The sequence below is a fragment of the Cyrtonyx montezumae genome, unplaced genomic scaffold (assembly GCF_038088225.1).
Source record: "Cyrtonyx montezumae isolate F1298 unplaced genomic scaffold, pur_monq_1.0 scaffold_34, whole genome shotgun sequence".
Taxonomy (NCBI): Eukaryota; Metazoa; Chordata; class Aves; order Galliformes; family Odontophoridae; genus Cyrtonyx; species Cyrtonyx montezumae.
Genome location: NW_027072039.1, coordinates 5,000,111 through 5,012,785, shown reverse-complemented (window position 1 = coordinate 5,012,785; position 12,675 = coordinate 5,000,111). Strand labels below are relative to the sequence as shown.

The 12,675-nt window shown below is 46.6% G+C and overlaps 1 protein-coding gene across 1 annotated transcript in view; it reads left to right on the top strand.

Annotated features, from left to right (window-relative positions):
* Positions 1–12,675, top strand: part of MUSK (muscle associated receptor tyrosine kinase) — a 42,535-nt gene that overhangs the window by 16,607 nt on the left and 13,253 nt on the right. The window contains exons 6-9 of the mRNA XM_065745209.1: positions 3,912–4,036; positions 6,990–7,149; positions 7,742–7,748; positions 9,092–9,358. Coding sequence (XP_065601281.1) covers positions 3,912–4,036; positions 6,990–7,149; positions 7,742–7,748; positions 9,092–9,358 — 559 coding nt within the window. The remainder of the gene's footprint in view (positions 1–3,911; positions 4,037–6,989; positions 7,150–7,741; positions 7,749–9,091; positions 9,359–12,675) is intronic.

The window sequence follows — 12,675 nt, the reverse complement described above, 5'->3', positions numbered from 1 at the left end:
CACCACTTCCCAACACACAGCAGATGCCTTTGCCCACTGCTTTGTGCAAGTTAGCTGTCCAAAACTTGCAGCATGTGGTTGTCGTATTGATCCAGAAAGCTACTTTCCATGATAACTATCAGAAGGCTGGGATATCGGATCCTGCAGCACGGAGAAGCAGGTCTTGCTCGTGTATTCAGCCAAGCTGAGGCAGGCAAGGAGCACTGTTGCTATGTGGTTGCTGACAGAGCTGAGTTCTCTGTGGTCTTGTCCCAGTTTGGACTACCAGGCACGCTTTGCAGTATTCCAGCACCAGGAGCAAGCTTCTGAAGAGTGAGCTTGTGTCCACGTTCACCAATTGTGTGAATTCACATACACTGGCAAGCATTGGCTGTGTTCCCCTGGAAGCCAAGGCTCAACCCATTCCAGAGGGGGTATGAAAAGAGCCCCACCACAGACCCATGCTTGACAGGGCCTAATGCACCACAGCCAGCGATAGGACTTGCAAAACTCACCCATTATGGGTGTCCTGACGTGACGGGGCTGGGGCCGATGGTTTCTGTGTGCTGTGGGGCTCTAAGCATGGCTTGGCCCTTCCCTGAATGCCCCAGCCCACCAGAGCTGCAACTGGGTGCCAGCAGCCCAATCCAGCCAGCTTGCATGGAAAAACTGGCCTGAGCAGGATGGCAGGATCAGGTTGAAATCTCCTGGAAATGACAGACATCTCAGCCAAAGGCAGAGGGAGAGCTAATTCACCTGGAAAGAGTTAGCTGCTCAAACCAGGGGGTCACTGCTTTAATCTTTTTATAGCACAAAAAAATTCATGACTGGGTTCAAGCCCTACTGTTTGGACTGGATGATGTTACCTAATTCTCAGAAATGAGAGCAGCTGGCCGTGGTACAGATGCCTCCTAGCAAGCCCTGCAGCTTGCAGAACATCATTTAGCAGAGCTGTAAAAGAAAGGACATTTATTAGGGGGCTTGGGAGTGAAACTGAGCATGCTGGCTGGGCTTTAACTGGCAAGGTTTCATTTCCAGCTCCTCTGAGTGAGGCACTCTGTTTCATTTTCTGCTGAAATATATAAGTAAATAAACAGAGCCCTCTTCTCCCACCGTGCTCACCCAGCAAGGGTCACTGTGTGGATGCTGCTAGCTTGTGATGATGCTGTCAGACGAGGGAAGGTCCTGGTAAAACCCATGTTTGGGAGGATCTGGATAAGGAGGACTTGTAGTGGAGGTGTCAGAAATCATCTGACTGCTGGGGATTTTCACTCTGAGGTAAAACGAGAACAAAACCATGCCCTAAGCCAAGCAAATAACGTGAATATTGCAAACATTTATTGCCATTTCCTGTCCCTTCCTCTTCCTGCCTTTCATCTCCCTATGCCTTCTGGTTGCTTAGCTTGGCACCATCAGGATCTTTGATTCTTTCTCCCCTTTACTTCTTCTATTTCATCATGTAATACAATGGAAAAAAAAAAAGTTATATTTTTGGGGTCTGGGTTCCTCCCTTTAGATCCAGAATAGATTTCATCTCTAATGCCATTGCCAGCATGGTTCTCAAGCTTGCCCTGGTGTCCTTGCCTCTGCTTGCACTGGTGGAGGGTGACCTTACCTACTTGCATGCAGCCTGATCTGGTGTGCAGCCAGCACCAGGAGTGCAGGAATACACATCTGTCGCTTTGTTTTCTCCCCCACATGTTTGTTTAGGCTGGAATAGTCTGTCATGTTGCCTTTGCTGTACTCAAGCCAACAGAGCCATGGCTGCTGATGTGAGTACTCAGTTAAGGCTGGGGAACCAGGGGAACCAATTTCAGACTTTTGGCCTTCCCATGTGCACTTGGGGCACTTAATCTTGCTCGGTATACATAAATAGAGCTTTGCTTCCTGACAATGAACATGCCACCATTGTTGGAGAGTATTTTTTTTCTCCTTTCTGAAGGTTCCATGCAAATTTTGAGAGAGCAGTGTGTAGAGGGGATGGTACAAGTGCCTGTGTCTGACAATGGCTAACATAATGCTATTAATTTGCTGCTCTGGCATTAGCAAGGCTAGATCAGAGTAGCAGGGTTGTTGTGCGGGCAGGATCCCAGTGTCACACTGCACAAGTAATGGCAGCATGAGAAAAGCCTGCAGGGCTGTATTCTGGCTTTGGGATTTGAAGTGCTGGCTTCAGCAGAAGCCATGTGCATGTAGTTGCTGCCAGAGAACCAGCCCAAAAGTTTAGTATTTCTCCAAAAAAAAGTATGAAAGTAATCATGAGCTCGGCCCATGGTGCTTGGAGTGGAATTCACAAATATCTGATGCTAATGGCCTGGAGCAAAACCTTGGGCAAAAACTTGATTTCACTTCTTATTCTTCAGGGAAGTCCCTGGCCAGGCACTGTGGCTCTATTCACCAGCAATGGGGCTGTGTCCTATGCCAGTCCCTGTGAGTAGCATCCATGGAGCCAGGAGTTCAACACGTGCCCTCCTGCTCCATCACTCAACCAATGCTGAATGTAATCCTCCTAAAAAATCCCTGCCCAGGACTCCAGAATGGGTGTACTCCCAGAGTGGCAAAGTTTCTAGGAAATGCATTCCTATTATTTCCTATCTGTGAATAAAACTGACTTCAAGTGCACTGTTAACCCAAAGTTCAGCTTTTGCATGGGCCAGACAGGGATGAAAGGACTATGTGGAAAGTAATTTATTTATATTTTGTCCCGTTGTGATTTTGCAGATGAAGACTTTTCTGCTCTTGATAGAAGTCCCTATCAGAAGAAACATTCAGTGTGTGTTGAGAGACCATTATTGGTTTCTTAATGGCTCTGGTTGGGATGTATGCATGTGGAAAATGGAAGAAAACAGTGGCCAATGACAAGAGGTGCAATGGGGAAACAGGAAAGCAAAAAAACTGCACTGCAGTCAGATATTTTGATAAAGGGAGCTACATGGATAGCTGAAGTGGAAAACAGAATATAATGCTTGCCTAAGAATGCCAAGAGAAACTCCTCTACTTGCTAAAATTTCTGATGGAGATTTTTAGTCATTGCTGTGCTGCCCAGAAGGTAGAGGATGAGCATTGCTCACTAAGCATGGGAAACTGGACTAAGAAATGGCATAGAGGTATCCAGCCTGCTTCTGTACAGACGTTCAGGCATCTCCATTAAAATTTTTGGGTCAGAACTCAGATGTTCCACGTGGGAGGTGCCTCTCTGCTTTCCTCTATGCCGTCCAAACTCTGCTGCTGAAATACAGCTCGTGGAGGTTTGTCAGATCCGTGTTTCTGGATTAAAACAAGTTCTCAGCAAAAATACATAAGATCTTTTCACCAAAAAAAGTAAAACAATCCCTTTGGAGAGGGGAAGACCTTGGCTTTGGACTGTCCAGTAATCCTGTTGCCACAGAAGCAGAACTGGAGGTGAAAAGTGACACTGAAACCTTCTTGGCCTGTGCAGCCTCAGCTTCGCAAGGCTTTTGCCAGCCTTTCCCCCATAGTTAAGTGATAGAAGCTCACCACCCAGGCTCATCATGGCATGGAAAATAATGGGTTTTGTGGCTCTCTGCAGATTGCCACAGTCACACAGATGAGCTTATCTGACCCCTAACCTCTACCACCATGGTGGTCCTCTCAGTGGTTTCAAATTATGATATGCTTTCTATTCACTGCAAGCCATCCGGGTAGTTTCTGCATGTTACCTCCTTTGAACAAGGGCTATGTATAGATCTTCAGAGCTAAAATTTTGGCTTTTAATGTGTGGAATACAACCACGCTGCCTACTTCATTTCTTCTCCTTGTCTCTCTCTTAAGACTGTTCACCAGGACTCTGCTTACCTTTCTTTGAGAGGCTGTGGCCTGTTTGGAGACGTGCTGGGAGAAGACACCCTTGTGTCAGACCAGCCTCAGCTGTAAGCATCCATTCAACCCAGTGCCTGTGTTTTCTCCCACAGTTTTTGCCAGAATCCTGAAGGCTCCTGAATCCCAAAACATCACCTTTGGCTCCATGGTGACACTGCGGTGCACAGCAGCAGGAGCTCCAGTTCCCACTGTCACCTGGCTGGAAAATGGGAAAGCTGTAAGTGCTGCTTTTCTGTCCCCAGCTCCTGTTTCTGCCTTTTGTAGTACTTGCTGTTCAATAGCTTTGAGACAGTCTTGTCTCCTCACTGCAGTGCTCAGTCCTGTGAAATGCTCTGCCTTGTCTCCAGGTGCTGCAAGAGTTAATTGGGTAGGATCTGGAATGCCAGAGATGAAGGATGCTTGAGATTCTTGCAAGCTTCTCCTGGGTCAGGGTGGGAGAACTTAATGATCAGTTTTTCTACATCCATCTTTCCTGGCCTTTCTCCTGGTGTGATGACAATAATGTGACAAAATGGCTTCTTTGACAAAACAAGAAAAGCTGAGGCAGTTAAATAGAGCCAGCTTGTTTTGAGGCATAATATGCTGCAAGCACCAGGGCTTGAAAACCATCTGGTGCTCACAGGAATGTGATGTGTTGATTAATCATCCTGGCCATCTAATGTGAGTGCCTCTGTTGCATTTACCCAATTTAATGTCCAAATGTAAGCCATTGCAGTGCTCTTCAACTGGACCTGAGAGGCCCCTTGACACTCAGCATAGCCCCCCAGGGGTGAAGATGCATGCCAGAACAACAGCAGCTCTTCAGTAGGTGCAACACTGGATTCCTTCCAACGTCCTTTCTGACATGGATTTCCTCCAACCTTCACATGTTTGTAATGGCCATGGTATATATTCTCTGTGGTCTTCCAACAGCCCAGGGAAGATTTGGATTAGATTTGAGGAAACATTTTTTCTCTGCAAGAGTGGTCAGGCACTGGAATGGCCTGCCTAGGGAGGTGGGTGAGGCACCATCCCTAGCGCTGTTCAAGAAGCGTTTAGATGAGGTGCTAAGGGATTGGATTTAGTAGTTGGGTAGGGATAGTGATAGGAGGATGGTTGGACTAGATGATCTTGTAGGTCCTTTCCAACCTAATGTACCTATGAATCTATGAATCTCTTATAAAGTGGTGTGGCCTGGATCACAATGCTGTGTGTATACCAGTGATTTGCCTCTTCTCTTTCTCACTGATCCCTCTGGGCACTGGCTGGCCATGGGCACCTGTGGTGGCTTGCTTGTCCAACAGGACTGAAGGATCCTCTCACTGAAATGTCTTACTTCAGGAGGCTGCTGCTGTCCTGCTCCATATCATTTATCTCCATATATTAAAATATGTAATTAAGGAGCTTGTGCTATTCTGCAGGCTGTCTCACCTTCTTTATCTCCACTAACACTTTTTGTATCCTTCAGTCTTACGTGGTTATTTTCCATATTAAGGCTATTGTAATATAGCTATATTATATTCTATGTTATATTTGTGCTCAGACTGATAGGTGACTTATGTCTATCCTTCAGATTTCCATCCTCTCTTGTTTCCATCCTCCAGATTTCCATACTGGCCACTGCCATAGCCTCTGGATTAGCAATGCATGTCCTCAAGAACCTTTTTATCCACTCCTGCCAGTGACTACGAAGCCATGCTCTTGCCTGTAGTTTTCAGAGCAGCTAAGGAAACAAGAAAGATGAAGAATTCCCTGGTCTCTTTTCAGATGGCTGATGAAGAGCAAGGGGCCTCAGAGCTTCAAGGACCTACATTTTAGGACAGCCAGTCCTTCACCTTCTTTGCTTTCAATGGCTTTTGGTTACTTGTGGGAGTGGAAGGAGCCTGCTGTGCCATTGGTGCATGAGTCTTGTAGAGAGCTGAATCCTGGTTGATGATGTGTTGCTACTGGTGAAAGCATAGTTCCTGCTGTGTTCACTCCATCAGCTGACATGGAACATTCTTCACTTCTTGGACAAAGCTGAGAAGAACAATCTCAGATCTTGTGGTCAGATTTCCTGACCTGAGAGGTCTCTGCTATGCAAAATCCAAGGGGGAATCTGTAAACAGCAAATTGGATGAAGGCAGGGGAATCATTTCAGACTGCAGCAGATACTGCTCAGTGCTGGTTAGGTTCTCAGAGGAAAAAAAATGTAAAAAATAAATCTGACCAATGCTACAGATAAAGAAAAACTCTTCAGTCATGGAAAAAAAAAATATCCTGAGTTCTCATTCATCTGAATTGACTTGATAGCATAATGTCAGAAGCAGACACAGATCCCATTGAAAAACATTTCCACTGGCTTCCAGGGTGATCAGGTCAATCTGTCTCACCTCTCAGATAGGTGTGTAGATAGAACACTTTGCCCAGACTGATCCAGACACATGAGTTTCACTGTTCTTAGGGCCAGGACATACCAGTGGAGCCCACAGGTAGCCACTTTTCCCTTTGATGCTTCCCACTGGTTTGAAAAGCAGAGCAGGCAATACTGCTGTATGCTACTTTTGCATAACATGGTCCTGATGTGCTGTGTCTGATTTTAATGAGTGCCAAAGGAGCAGGAAAGGCTTGAAGATAAAACCAATTCTGTCTGGCCAAAATCAGCAGGCTCCAAGTTCATTCACGTGGGAGTTTCTCTTACCCTGGGGAAAGACCTGAGCAACGTCACCACATCTACTGCCACTTCCTCATTTCCAGGCATCAGGGAAGAAAATGTATGGGGTATCTACTAGAGCATTGGAGACAATTTGCTGCTCTGAGGCAGAGGCTGTGTTAATCCAGAATCAATAAGTTCACAGCTATTTTCCTTACATCCGGGCTTGAGTGCACAAAGCCATTGTGTGCTCCACTGAGTACATGAAGTGTTCTGGTAAAGTCCTTGGAGTAATTATCCATGAAAAACTGAGATCTTTGGAACTGAAAATTAATTGCAGAAGTATGACTAGGGGAAGTCTTTAGCATTTGGTTTTGTCTGTGAAAGCTACAAGAACAGCAAAGTAATGCCAGCAGCTCCATCTCTCTGCCACTTTCGTCTGCTTGCTGCACTAACTCTAGCTTGTTTCGAAGTGGTGAATCCCTTGTTGTTTTTTTTTCTTGGTTTATTTGCTTGTCTTTGCTGGAAACGCCATTGACTTGGCTTTTCATTCCCTTAGGTTTCTGCAGGGTCTATATCAGAAAGTGTGAAGGACAGAGTGGTGGACTCCAGGCTGCAGGTTTATGTCACCCGACCTGGCCTTTTCACCTGCCTCGCCACCAACAAACACAGCAAAACCTTCGGTGCCGCCAAAGCCGCCGCAACCATCAGTGTTTCAGGTATGCTGGGAAGGAAGGGGTTGTTAATAACTCACCCTTCCCTGCAGGCCTGGCTTTCCTACTGGGAAATGAGGTGGAGGAGGAGGGAAGACTGAAGAGCTCATAGTTCACAGGAGGCTAAATTTGAGTACCAGTGCCTGCCCTGCTGGGCTATTTCCTCATATATTCTTACACCCTGCAGACTGGCACAGCTGTTGCTTCCTGCATGCTTGGTGCTGTCTTGTACATTATGTCCCAGAAGAGCTTGGTAAGTCCATCCACGCGGAGGAAGTCGTGGCTGCAGCCCAACTTTGGTGTCACCTAACAGCAAGGTGAAAATAGCTTTCCTCAGATTGTAAGCTTCTCAGGAGCTACATCTCTCCTACCACCCCATCTCCTGATGGGAGAAAGAAAGGACGAGCAGGGGGAGCAGCTGCAGCCACCCACCATGTGAATGCAGGATGCTGTCTGGTGGTTATGTAGGGCCCAATGATTAAGGCAGATTTCCTACCATGTAACTCTTAGCTACCACAACTGTGACAATGACAGATCAGTGATGTCTTTTCTATTTCTTCTCTCTTCTGTCTCATCGCCGTTGCTGGGCCTGGTGCAGAGTGGAGGTAAGGATGGGTTTTATGGCTTCCTAGGGATCCTGTGGGACAGGGAGGGTTAGAGTGACGAACCAAGGAGATTTGGTGAATTTTTCTTGAATGAAAGGATGCCAAGCATGCGGGTGAGATTCACTGGAGGGATCCTTTATACAAGTGTGAACAAAGCCTGGGCTCATAAGATAATGTTGCCTCTGCAGTGAGCCACAAGTGGAGCACATATCACAGTTATGTGTCCATGATTTGACTAACCAGATTTACAGACAAAAGTCTGGCTGTGTGTTAGGCTCCTGTCTACATAGAGCCAATAAATGTATTTTCGTATGGTGATCACTAGAGTAAGCCAAAAAACATTTAGATATCTGTTGGAAGCAAAGCTGTAGATGGGTAAAGCCACTTGTATGTGATCAGAGGTGCTCTTTTGCCAATTACTTTCTGGAGTGCTGGATGATTAGCCTGACTTTTTGTTTTTAGAACCCTAGCATGTCCCTATGTGTGGTGTGGGTAAATCAGTCTGAAAAGAAAATGCAGGGGCTAGCTGGTGGCACTCATTGTGAAGAACAGAGCCTGAGGAAATGTAAGAAAACGGCTCAGCTAAGCTGCTAGCACACCTGGTTCAGGGTGTTTGCAAAAGGTTTGGAGACCCTGCAATGATGGCAGACTTATGCCTTGCACCTTCACCTGTGTAGGAGTGACAGGCATAAGAACTGTGATCTGATGCTCAGCCTTTATCTCTCATGACTGTTCTCAACACTGGCTGCATAAGATCCCCTTTCTGTAATAAGGCACTGCAAGAAAGATTACTTCTGCAGACTGTGTCTCTGCAGATGGTGAAAAAGCGAGGAATCATAATAGTTAAAGTGGTGTGCTGATAAGAATGGGACCAAAAAAGAGGAAACAGATTATTGAACCCCAAACAGTGCAGCTAAACAGGGACCAAAGAGCACCACCTGCTGATTGCAGCATCTGCAAAGCATAAATTTGGACATCCTGTATACTCTGTTGCCGACGAAGGTCCTATTTTCCTAAGAAAAACAGCAAAAATGCCCCAGAGCGTTGACAATGGGGGATTATTTGGACAGAGAAGTAAAAAGCAAGGTTACAAATAACTCTGCTGGCTGCTCCAAATGGTTGGCATGTTGAGAATTGACCTCCCTGACCCCAGTTACGCTGGCAGGGTGAGAAATGGAGACAGCTGCACCCCCAGCTCCAGTCTGGGAGCAGGGAGGGTCATTTTCCCAGGTGTGCCCTGTGGGCAGTGCCCTCTGACCTGGGTACATCTGCAGACCTCTGCTGGCACTCTCCATTCCCAGGGTTGTGAGTTTACCCTGTGTGTTTGCTCTTGTCTCTGACAGCAAACTGTATAAGGGTGACGCAGGCTACTGCAGCACCTACAGAGGTGAGGTGTGCAGTGCCATCCTGTCGAGAAATGCTCTTGTTTTCTTCAACTCCTCCTATGCTGACCCCGAGGAGACCCAAGAGCTGCTTGTTCACACTGCTTGGACAGAACTGAAAATGGTGAGTTCATTCTGCCAGCCAGCTGCCGAGTCCCTGCTGTGTAACTACATCTTCCAGGAGTGCAAGCCCTCAGGAGTGGGGCCTGCCCCCAAACCCATATGCAGGTAAAGAAACACAGCGTGCTTTTCTTTCACTTTTGTTCTGTGGGCATGTGGCTGGTTAGAGTCTGCCCAGTCATGCAGTAGCACTGTGCTCTCTGGATTGGTGTGTTTGTTTGTTTTTCTTCTTTCTTCTCCCTTCTGCATGCACAGAGAGGGTCTGATGTAGTGTTCAGTGGTGGGGTTCACAGTGACCTTCAGGTACCATATACCAGGTATCATAGAGATCCATCCCTTTGAATGACACCACTGATATAAGTAATTAACGTATTGCCATCAGCTAGATCTTGCTAGGTCAGTGTACAGTCATTACCATTATCAAAAATGTGCTTGTTCAGAATTCTGACTAAATATGGATGCGGTACATGCTGCAGATGTGGCCAGGGCAGGACACTGATCATTCAGCACTTCCCATCACTGCAGCCATGGAACTGAAAAAGACCGCCCTGGAGACACTGTCAGCGTAACTGCACCTGCTGAACCAAACCTCCCCTCTGGCACACGTGTCCTCTCATAGCCAGAGGAATGCACAGTCAAACGGACCTGGCAAGGACCCGTGGAGTCCAAAGCATCTCACGCAGCAGCTAATCCCCTGCTGACAGGTGCCTGTGTGGCACGTCCCAGGCACAGAGGCTGGGAGGTCAGCCCTCCCCATTGCACTCTCTCCACTCCAGCAACCACCGAGAAGAGCTTCCTCCTTCCTCTTTGCAGCAAGATTTGAAGGAGCCTTCCCCAGCCTAGAATAAACCAGCTTTCTCCAAGCACTCTTCCATAGGTCTTCAACCCTCTGTATCTCTTGCAGCTTATTTTTCCATGAGCACTAACTATACACGTTCCCAAATTGTGGATATGCTTCTGCTCCCCATGATGGCACAAGGACTGCCTGGTGTGCTGCAGAGAACAGTGTCTGCAGACATTTTGGGCTGATACTCTCCTTTTCCCTAGCACTGCTGTCTTGCATGACACATCTGCTGTCTGGTTGCCCTTTGCTCTACGTCATGGCAGCTGACATTCCTGCCTAAATGCAGCACTCAGCTCTTGCCCCTTATGAACTGCATCTTGAAGCAGATTACTCAGATCAGTGTTTATCAGGAGAGTGGCCACAGTTCTGGTGCCTTGTCTGAAATGCACATCTTGTCTGCAGACACAGCAGGAACAGAGGCAGGGCTCCGACAGCTGGACGTGGGCCAGTTGTAGTTTAGTGGCAATTATTTTTCCAGTTACGCAGGGGCTTTTTTAGGACAGTAAACGTCGACACTGTCTTGGCATTCAGGGCCTTTCTGACCTCTTCTCCTTCCACAACTCCGAAACAAAGGCACAGAGGAAAACACTGATACGGAGCCTGACAGTGCACTGTGTTCTCCATTTGTTGCATGATGTTCCTGCTTGGTGTTCCTCAGTCAAACCTCTTGTAGCACGTATCCCAAGAAAGAAGTGTATTTGCACGTATCCACAAATGATCCCGCAGAGAAGTGCTGAAGTTGCTTTTTGTTGGCAGACTCCTCCCCTCTGCTTTGATGTGCTGCTTTTTGTCACTGTGCCCTTCACTACACCATCTCTCTGCCTTTTTTCAAGATGTGTGACAGTATTTATATCCGAGCCACACAAGGGCAGCACATTTGTCAGTGGAGGACTTTGCACGGTGCTCCACAGGACATGTGAGTGAGGGTTGGGTAAAGGCACTGGCTTCATTTCACCCTGCTCATGGGTGGCCCAGCAGGGATCAGAACTGGTGTGAATGAGGACTTGCCGTCCTGGGGCACTGCTGGGTGGTGCAAGCCACCAAAGGGCCATCAACTAGCAGGGAAAGCCTACACAAATGCATCTGAATACTTACAGATCCATCTGGCATCATCCTTCTTCAAATCCACAAGACGACTTGCGGATACATCTATTTTGTTTCTTCCTTTAAGAATTTTTCTCTGTGATATCATTGTGAATTTAAATGTGGCTTTCTTCATGACAAGAGCCCTGGGACAGTGGTCCTCTGGTTTCCTGTTCCCAGAGCCCATTGGCTGGTCAGGATTCCCTAAAGCCCTATATCCCCACACTCTGTCTGATAGCTCGGACATCATCTGTCCTTCTGAGTGGTTGAGACCTCAGGGGGCTCCTGAATGCATTTTGCACAGTCTTGATTGCTTTCCAGTTATCTTATCTGCTCGCTACTGACAGCTTTATACCTCTCAGCTCAAACTGTCTAGACAACACCAGCTTTCAGCTGAATTACATCAAGAGTAAAAATTTAATTGTCCCAGAGGCTGTAGAAATCACCTCATTTTTGAGGGACGTATTTCCCTTGATATGTTTTTATGTGCTTTTGTCTTTTTTACTTATTCTCTGTACCACTTCTTCTCTCCTATGTAATTTCTGTTCATTTTGGTTTGGAAACTCGTTACCTCGAACAAAGTGAGCAAGGCTTTTGTAAAAATAAACACTGGCAAAACAAGATGAAGTGAAACGAAAGAAAAGAACATGAGAAAAAATTTACTTTCCATATATTCTGATACAAATTGCTTAGAATAAGATTTTTCCTACTTTTAAGGAAAAGTGATACTTCACCTCATAATTATTACTTCTGTCTTTTTACTGTGGGTTCTGTGATGTTAGGAGGAAGCCCCTCCATTTCCATTTCAACCACTGCTGATATGAAGCGATGGGGCACAATCTCATGTTGGGAAGTCCTTCACTTTTGTCACGTCCATGTGTCCCCCTCCTCCTCTTCAAGGCCCTGTGGGCTGCTGGCCCACCTGTCCTCCTCGGCTGCTCCTGGTCTTTGTCTCTCTGTTACATTACATAAAACTTCTAATAATACTCTGAAGTAATCTTTGCACATGATCTCATCAAGCTCTTGCTGCTAGGGATTAAGTGTTATAACAATGGCATGATCTCAGCTGCAGGAGGCTGACTGCCCCTCCCTCTGGCTGCCTTGTCTTGCTCTCCTAAGAGCAGCCATGAGGTTGGGGTTGAGGAGCACCTCCCTCTGAAGAGGAGTGGGAGGACTTGCAGAGGTCTTTGTCTTTTTGCTGCTGCACTTTGCATACAAGGCTTGTTCTAGGATGCTCTGTCTTTAGGAGTGAAAGCAGCTAATGCATTCCAGGTCTCTCAGTGTCAGACAGCACTTCAGATTCCAGGTTTTCCCATTTCCTTAGCTAAACATTATTATTATTATTTTTACTTCAGAAAGTAATTCCTGCTCCATATGTTGTTTAACATAAAAAAAAAAATACATCTACACATTGCACCATATGGCTGCATTCTGTCTCTCGTGGAAGTGAGGAAGGAACCAACTAGACGTGGATAAAACCAAGAGCAAGGCAGCTGGG